Source organism: Astatotilapia calliptera, chromosome 12 (genome assembly GCF_900246225.1).
Source record: "Astatotilapia calliptera chromosome 12, fAstCal1.2, whole genome shotgun sequence".
Lineage (NCBI taxonomy): Eukaryota > Metazoa > Chordata > Actinopteri > Cichliformes > Cichlidae > Astatotilapia > Astatotilapia calliptera.
In genome coordinates this window covers 29,846,689-29,856,390 of record NC_039313.1, presented here as the reverse complement: position 1 = coordinate 29,856,390, position 9,702 = coordinate 29,846,689, and the positions used below count along the sequence as shown (strand labels likewise).

The following is a 9,702-nucleotide window of genomic DNA, read 5'->3' as shown; positions in this document are numbered from 1 at the left end:
TTGTTTCTCACGGCTTTAACAACTACACCTACGTCAGGACAGCCAAACTGAAGTCCCCAGGAGGAAGCTTGGGTCCCTGCAGGAAGCCTGGCTCTCAGCCTGTCTTTTGGGGGTGTTTTCGTATGCATGTGCGTGCCTGGCCATGTCCGATCCAAATAGATTCGCCTCACGTCACCTTCCTACCCACCACCAGCCCACCACCCCTGCACATAAAACATTCATTAGAGCACAGCCTAGCACTGTAAGAAATGTCTCTCCAAATAAGTCATTAAGTATCAGATTCACTCTTTGATTCTAGGAATGACACCAGTTACCTAAAATTATGATTATTATTGTTATTTTCAGTTCAGTTTTGTTTGTGTTCAGTATTTTCTATAAATAGCCTCGGACATAAAATCTAGTCTTTCTTTTATTTGCCATGATTAATAGCCCATGCACTCAGAATTAGGAGGGATATTTTTTGCAGCGTGATACAGACCCATAAAACATTCATCTTCGAATTCTCTCTCTCCCTCTTTCTGTCTCTTTCCGCCAAACGCCCCTTGCCGCCCCGCCCTCCCTTTCCACCTCTCCGTGGTAAACGCACACTGGCGCGCACCAGTGCGACCGACAACCGTGCTCATACCACACACTTTTTTTCAGTGTACTTGGGAAATACAGAGGGGCAAGTAATCAGACTGGATATCTGCTGCGATTTCAAAAGATGGATTCAATACTCGGTTTTCGCCTGTGCCGTTGATTCTCCACTTCTGCGTTAACACTTTGAGCTCTTCTCCCGAGCTGTTTGCGCGTCCTATATTTGGGGAGGTGTCGACTGGTGCGTCGAGTCTACTGATCCCAAATTGGATGTTTATTGCTGACTGTTTTTGAATCTCTCGTCCACATGACTGAGCCAGGGTGCAGCTGGAGACGTGGCTCCCCACTCGGGAAGACCTACGGCTAAAGTTTGAAGGGTGCAGGGGTGCTTTAGTCTGCCTGTTTCCCGTCTTGCACTGGATTTGCAATAACCCATAAATTGCAATAATTAGCGGATTTCCTATCTATCTCCGTATACGTGGGATTCATTCTCGGAATTATAAAGCCTCTGGATTTCACTTTCATCTGAATCATGAAGACCGTTATTATTGATGGTGAGTACACATCAGACAGCTGGACACCTCTGTAAAGTTTTCACATATATCAGACAGTAGGATCCCGCTGGGTTACTGCGCACTGATAAAATCCACAACGGTGCAGTGTCACCGCTCTGTGGAGGACAGACAGAAAGATAAATCAGGTGTCCTAATTGGAGTTGACTCCGTTCAACACCCCCGAGGTTTGATTAAAATAAGGTATGGCTATCAGCATGACAATAAAAAAAGAATCGAAAGAAATCGAAAAATAAAGCCTTTATATACAATCAAATATAATTTTATTGTTGGAACGGAAGAAAAAAAAAACTAGAAACAGAAGTGTCGGCTGTAAACGACCTTGAATCAGTGGCTCTTAATTGAGTCATAATTCGGATCTTATCTTGTGCGTGTCTTGCTTTCCCTTTTTGTATGCGTATGTCAGTGAGAGTGCGCACGAGAGAGCGAGAGGCCGTGTACTGTTTGCAGTGGTCAATATGCTCTGCATGATATCGCAACTTAAACCGGGCATCCGCTTCTGCCCGTCTGGACACTGTGGGCTGAGCGTTTGATGAAGTCTGCAGATGGTCCGCTTGGCGGCCCAGTAATACCGCTTCATTCCCCAGCTCCTTGGCTTATAATTGGTGTTTTGGTGGCATCGTCCCACTCAGGGTGCCGCCAAAGTGACGGGAAATTGGGCCTTGTAGCTTTCATGACTGGACTTGGAGCTATTCTAATGAGGGCAAGAATGCTTTCTCAATTCCGCCAGAAATGGTTAAGAATTTAATTTCTTGTCAGTTGTTTGAGTGTGTGTTTGTGTGCGTGAGGACACTCACAGAGAGCTAGAGGGAGGGTGGGAAAGGAAGGAGGATGCAGCACCTGGCGTGTCATTGTGTCTCTTCCTGCACCTGACTGTAACCCTGTGTTTTTTGTTGGGGTTTTTTTGGCTTTTTTTGTTTGTTTGGTTTTTTTTTAGTGATCTAGTCATGTTTACTGCAGTGCAGAGTGTATAACACAGATATGACATGTGCTGTTTGGTCAGCAGCACCGAGGCTGTAACATCCACTTGGTTCAAATAAGATATTGTGGAAAATCTTAATTTCCACTTTGCCCCACCCGTGCATAGACTGCCCCAGCACTGTCACATGCATACACCACTGCCACAGTGCTTATGCAACATGCTGTACACACTCCATCTTCCTCATGTTCATGACTTGGCTAAAACTGCAGGAATAGGGTAAGAAAGCTGCAGATTATTGTGGGGATACAGAATAACTTTGCTTTTCACAAGTAACAAAATCAAAGAGGCACATCTGCTTGTGCATTCTCTTTGATATGTCACAGGGTGATGCAAATTCAAGTGCACACCCCTTCATTGGCACAGAATGGCTCTGGGTCCCTCAGACCCTACAGGCAACCTTTCATTACCCAACTGCTGGCATGATTTAGCACCACGCGTCTGACACACACCTATGTCTGATTTTTATTCATTTTTTTTTTTTTTTGTTTCTGCTGCAATTATAATTGGTATCCATCTCTCAGGCTCCTGATTTGGCTGAGAAAATATGGCCTGCCTTTTCTTGTGTTTAAAGTGTCACAATGAGGAGGGACTTTAATTTACACTCTTTTTCACCCAGTCAGCATATGATCAAATGCCTCTGTGGGAAAGCTGTTGCTTGGGGGTGCCGTCGCTCCCTGTCTACTGCCAGGCAAAGCCAATGAAGCCCAAATGAATGGATAAAACCATTATAGTGGAACTGAACGCTTTCTCTTTGAAACCACTACACATTTAGGGCATTTTTTTCCCAATTAGTTAACTCTGTTATTTTTTAGCAATGCCTTGCCAAAAGCTCTGCCCCATTTTCAAAAATAGGCCACAAGATGCATCATCTGAGGTGGCAAGATGATTGTTCTGAATGCATTAAGCTATGAGAAAATGGTGCTAATAAAAGAAAACAAATAAACAATAAAAAAACAAAGCTGATTTGCATTTCAGCATTAGGGGAATCCAACATCATGATATAAACTGACAATAAGGCAAGGCATCTTCCGCACCCTGAAAGGGAATGTGAAATTGATCCATCTTTGTGTTTGTATGGATGTTTATACAAGCGCAGGGGGAGGGCTGGAAGAGATAATGTGTGTGTGGGTGTAGTGTTCAGTTAGTTTATGGGGAGGTCTGGAGAAAGGAGAGGAAGTTAAGAAAATGAAATAAATGTTTTTGGGGGGGTTTTTTGATTTCTTTCATAATGTACTGTATGGATGGCGTGGCAAGTGAGAGAAAAATGATTAGGGATGTTATTTTGAATGCTGTTTACATCCGTGTGAGTTATAGAGTTACAGGTTTGTTTGGTTTTTGTCATATTAGTCATTCATGGTCAGCAATGAAACCAAACAACACTGTTGTTCTCTTGAGGTATTAAATGAGAAATATGCAAAATCACAATACACCCTCTGGTTACATTACTGGTCCACTTTGCTAGTATTGGGTTCTACCCCCCTTTTTTCTTAACAACGTAAGCAGGATGTAGATTCAGCAAGGTGGTGGAAACAGCCACCAGAGATTTTTGGTTGATATTGAATTGATAGCGTCATCCATTTGGTGCAGATTTGTCAGCTGCTCCATGATACAGATGTCCTATTTCACCACTTTCCAAAGATGCTCATTGAATTGAGATGTTGTTTTTAAAGGCCATTTAAGTTAATTTAACTCACTATCGTGTTTAAGAAACTAGTTTGAGATGATTTAAACTTTGTGACACGATGTGTTATCCTGCTGGTCTCCAGAAGGGTACTCTGTAGTCATAAAAGGACAGACGTGGTAAGCAACAATACTCAGGTAGGCTGTGGCATTTAAATGATGTTCATGCCCAAAATGGGAAAACATGACACCACCACTATGACAGGATGGACCCGTGCTTAATGCCAAATCCTGATTCAATGATCTAGATGTCACAGGAGAAATCAAGGCAGTGTTTTTCCCGTCTTTTATTGACCAAATTTAGAGATACAGTCAAAAGTCTCAGATTCCTCTTCTTGGCTAACAGGAGTGGTACCTGGTGTGATCTTCTGCTGCTATAGCCCAGTATGTTCCAAAGTTCAGAGTCTTGTGCATTCAGCGATGCTCTTCTGTATACCTTGGTTGTAATGAGTGGTTATTTGAGTTATTGTTACTTTCCTATCAATTAGAACCAGTCTGGCCATTCTGACCTCTCACATCAACATGGTGTTTTTGTCAAGATAGCTGCTGCTCACTAGATATTTGTTCTATTTTACAGACTATTCACTCTTTACTCCTAGAGATGTTAATATGGGAAAATCTCATTAGATCAGTAATTTCTAAAATATTCAGATTTATATTTATTAAATATTCTTATTTTGATGTTTTGATGATACACCGGTTCAGAATCTCTCATTTTCGTTCTTTCAGTTGAGATGTGGTGACTGGGATGACCCATAGACAGGGATGATAAGTTAATTCAAACCACTGTAATAGAATGTCCCCCAACAGCATAAAAGAGCCAACTACCCCCTCACTGTAGGCATGAAACATTGAAGGTTTTTTTCCTTGAATTCCTCACCTGTCAGAACAGGAGTCAGAACAGTGATGATTGATCAAGTTTTCATGAATATCTCCACGTCTACAAATTGTTTATGCTCGAAAAGGAGTAGGATGAAGTTTACACTTTTCCTGTTCCTACACCCTTATTTCAAATTCCATTATTTACAAATCAATATTCAGAATTCAACATTATATGATCCATACATTTTAACTATATACAATTCTACACTCATATATAATACACACATAAAACAATTTAAGCTTGTAAACCAAAACAACAGCAAACTACATTTTTACATAAACTAAGCATAACTGGCAAAATCTGAGCTCCTTCAAAATAATCTCACAAAGCTCAGAGATTTTGCCATAATGATGATAATGATGCATGCAAGAAGTCACTGATTTACCTCAACTGAAGGAGGTAAACAGGAGGTGTTCTTGCCACTTATTTCACATAGTGACCTCGGGATTGCCACTGCACACAGGGTTTGTGGTTAAATACACTGGTGTCACCCGTTTAGTGGTTCATGGTTCTATGTATTTTGGTTGCAACCTTTAGTTTCATCACAAACGGATGTTTCATTCAAAGTAAATGAAATTTCAACATTCACCTTTTCAGCCAGATGCATATTTAAATGTCTTAGCAAAATATACTGTTAACTTTTTAATAATAGGTATTTAAATCATGTTGAAAAGACTTTTAATCTCTCTAATTATGACTAAAATTGAGTTGTTCTCTTCATGTAACGCACTGCTGGGTGATGTAATGACATCTTTGGCAGAGTTTTTGAATTAAAATAATAACAAGATTTCCCATGCAATTATAAATTTCTATAAGATCTGAGTTTGTGAAACGTTACAATAGATCAATTTTATCATACAGTTTCTCAACGTCAAAGGATAAAGATGTCAAAGTTTTATGCTACGGAGCTCGGTTGTATTAATGCCTTAGTTACAGTGACAGATTCCAGCAGGCTATCTGAAAGTGGATCTGCGATGTTCACTGCATCCTGATGAGCGTGCTCCTTGAGGGGCTTCTTTTAATTGGCCGCGCCCTTCAAGTAGATCTGCATTTGTTTATACAGTACATGCACACACACATTCAGACTCCCACTGATGCGCACACGGGCATGCTGGCCTAAGATATCCTTGGAACCATCCGCTCTAGGTTATCCCAGTCTCACAGCCTTTCACTTCTAATCAGAAAGACAGAGAAACTAAGTGGATAAATGAGCAAAATTCTATTTGTTTATACAGAGGAAGCTAATGGGCAAAAATATAAAAAAAGCAGTTGAAATGAAATACACTATTCCCCCAGATTACCAGTTCTTAATCCTCTCTGTGGGTTATTATTGTACTGTCAGAATATTTGGAGAGAGAACCAGCAGGAGAAATGCTGCAGTTTTTGACCCCCACTCCCTACAAGTCTTTTTTTTCACATAACAAAAAATAAATTAAAGTGTTGGCCCTTGTCTTGAAGATGGTGTGGGGGAAGAAGGAGGGCCAAATGAATTAATGTTATGCGTGTATATGGTGTTGACGCAGGTGGAGTCTTTATGAAGGGATTTAGTTACATCTTTTTACAAAAAATAGAAATCCACTTTGACACCGTATTATAATCCTTTCAAGGTGCCTACGCATAACAGAGCAGATCACACCTTCCACTTTTACTTTACACAACACTTTATAAAATGACAAGTGAAATTTGCACACAATATTCAGTTGTGTTGACCCAGCAGTGATACATACTGATGGGAACTCTTTTTTCCTAAAGATTATATGGATGAAGGTCCTAGTATGCACAAACTGAGCTGCCTAATTTGTTGAACACAATGCCCATCTCACTCTGCTGCAGTGTCATCTTTCATTCTGTGGTGTCACAGTTGTTTTCGCTGCATCTTTGGAACACACAGTGCCCACTTTTCTGTTTGTGTACTGATGAAAGTTGCATGGATGCGCTAATCCTATTGCAGATGCGAAAGGGTGCGATGAGCTGCTTGAACGTCAGTGACGCTGATTATACCACAATGGGGAGGCTGACTGATGGCCTAGTAAATTGTTAATTAGACAGAGCAGAAGCCGCTCTTAAATTAGACGCATGAATGGAGCCGTTGTCAGCCTTATAAGTCAACCCTGCTCTGCTCCTTTTCTTGCAGGCTACAGTGACATTCAGATAAAGCAGCTGGTTGATCCAAGATGTGAGCAGTGTAAGGCGAAGGGTTAGCATAACAGATCAACACCATAGTGCATATATAGCTAGAATCAGGGTTTTCAGGTTCAATTTTTGAATATCATGGTTTTGAGCTGTAAAAATAACTACAAGGATTGGAGATATAAGTAAAAACATGATAAATCCTATGGCGAGTGATTCCTGCATGCCCAGGTATTGCTAAAGGACAAATTCCAGCTCCTATAGATCAACAGCTGAGAGCTTAATTGCTGCAGAAAAGGAGTTCTATCAGTAGGTATCTTTAGTAAAAACAAACCGACATATAATTAGTAATATTGTGCTTGCATATATGATATGCAATCTGCACACATTCATTACTGGCTGATGTGCATATTCTACAGCAGGACTATAAAATGTAAATGTAAACTCAGTTTTACGATGTAAAAGTTTTAGAGAGAGAAGAGGAACTTCCGATTTCTTTTATCCTGAAAGAATAGCTACATTCTTATTTATCACCATATTCATTTCATAAGCGAGGTCCTTAAATTACCCCTCATTATCCTGATCGAGTCAGCCTGTGTTTGTCATTAGATTGCAAACTTAACAGATGGGAGCTGGTGTTTTGATGCAGTCTTACTGAATGTCTGGTACCACATTGTTGAGATGCTTAAGCCAGCGGGGTCACCTTTCTCTCCCTTTATGCATTGTTGGATTTTGTTCTTCCTTTATTTATCTTCATTCAAAGCAAAGTTCTTAACAATCACTCCAGGGTGTTGTATGTGAAGGACACATACTTTATGTTGAAGACTGCATATATTACCTTTCTAAGGTGTTTTTTAGCAGTAAATACGCACCCTGAGTTGACAGATAGATAGATAGATAGATAGATAGATAGATAGATAGATAGATAGATAGATAGATAGATAGATAGATAGATAGATAGATAGATAGATAGATAGATAGATAGATAGATAGATAGATAGATAGATACTTCTGTTTGAGATAGTGGTAGAACAAAGGCTTTCAGAAATTCTGTGACATATTATTCTTTACCTTATATTGCAAAACCTTCACAACAGCAATGCGTCTGCCTGTGAGCTTGGTAGTTCACCACTGAAATATGTATTGGGAGCCCTTCAAAAGAAATAGGTCATTACTCCCCGACTCAGGGGAAATTGATCTGTTATAGATGTGAAAGCTCATTCTGTAGGTGCTAAACATATATAATGTGTACCTGTTCTGGCAGCTTTATACAAGAATTCCACAGTTTGTTTGTTTTTTTTTCGCGTCTGATAACTTTCTTTCATACACAAATCGGTGTCCTCAATGTCTGGTGGGAGTGAAAGGATTTGTAGAGCAGGAAATGCATAATCCTGCAACTGCGGCAGAAGGAAAGAGTTTCTAAACATACTCACAAGCATAACAGTGGAATCAATGAAGATCCCACTCATCTGCTCCAAGAAGAGTACCCTATAACCTTCACTTAGAAAGAACAACACCACTCTTTATCGGCATGTAATTGAACAGGGCTGACCTCACAAAGCAAACCAAAGTATGATGGAGAGGCACCCCTCTCCAAGCTAAGATGTAAGGTCTGTGTTGAAGAATGTTGACAAAGATTTAGGTTTTGCTCTCAAGTCATTTTAAGTCCAAAGTAGATTATTCTTATTAAAATGCAAATCTTACAAGTGTGCTTCACTTAATCTTTTGTTGTTTAGCATGTGTGCTGAATACATATACCTTCCTATTCCCTTACCTTACGTCTTTCTTTTACTTTTACTTTCTCCCACTTTTCTCGCAGTGTCTTGGTCATTCTTCTGTCTCTACCTCGATGTCTTTACCGCATACACATTGTGGCGTATATTTCTGTCTACACTCTCAGGTGTAAATGCTGATTATCTCGTGTAGATATCAGGCCATGGCAAATTAAATGTGACTGCAGCTGGCCTGCCAGGACATCCATTATAATGATATCTGTAATCTGCTGGGTTCAGGGGAAGCGGTGTCAAGGGGTTGGAAGATAGTGGGATGATGATGGAGGGGGATTCAGTATGGTTCCAATGGCTGGCAGGAAAATAGAGCACATGGATTTCCACCACTGATGAGGTTCAAATTGACCATATGTCATCCATGGGTTTTAAATCCTACGATCAGAATAGCATCCAAGCCTGTAAACACACCGTAAGCTGAGGTTGTGTACAGTATGTTGAATTCATTATACTCCTTTATTTTGTCTACTTGTACCATCTAATATATAAATAAATTGTGGTTTCAACCTTTAACTTTTGAATTTTCTGTCATATCGGTCAAGAGTGTATGGAGCTCTTTGTTTAACCAAGTGGTCCAAATCCTGATAACTTATTGGTTCCTTAGATTATATAAAATACAGCATAAAATCTGCATTCTCTGACAGTCAATAGGGAGCAATACCTAGGGCTGAAAAATAACCAAAAATCTATAAATATCTAAACGTAAACTTCCCTAATGACCTATGATCTCAGTTTCTAATTTCAAGCCTAAGTTAATTCAACATGATGGTTATTTAGTAAATAGATGATAAAACAGGTTATGCCTTAGGGCAGCGGTCCCCAACCCCCGGGCCTCGGACCGGTACCGGTCCGTGAGTCGTTTGGTACCGGGCCGCGAGAGTTGAGGCTCAGGTGTGAAATGTATGGTTTTCAGGGTTTTTATCGGTTTTCAGCGTTATTTTGTTATCGTTTTTATCGCTAACTTTTTTTCCTGGGTCTTTTCACATGTGTTATGAATAAATCTTCTTTTTTTTCAGTACCGGTACTAGTTTTATTTTGTTGTATTTATCCACGACACCTTAAAGACCGGTCCGTGAAAATATTGTCGGGCAT

General features: G+C 40.1%; 1 protein-coding gene across 1 annotated transcript in view; it reads left to right on the top strand.

Annotated features, from left to right (window-relative positions):
* Positions 1-551: 551 nt before the first annotated feature.
* The window catches only part of rtn4r (reticulon 4 receptor), a 46,065-nt gene continuing 36,914 nt past the window's right edge, over positions 552-9,702 (top strand). Inside the window, exon 1 of the mRNA XM_026187261.1 lies at positions 552-1,130. Coding sequence (XP_026043046.1) covers positions 1,109-1,130 — 22 coding nt within the window. The 5' untranslated portion in view covers positions 552-1,108. The remainder of the gene's footprint in view (positions 1,131-9,702) is intronic.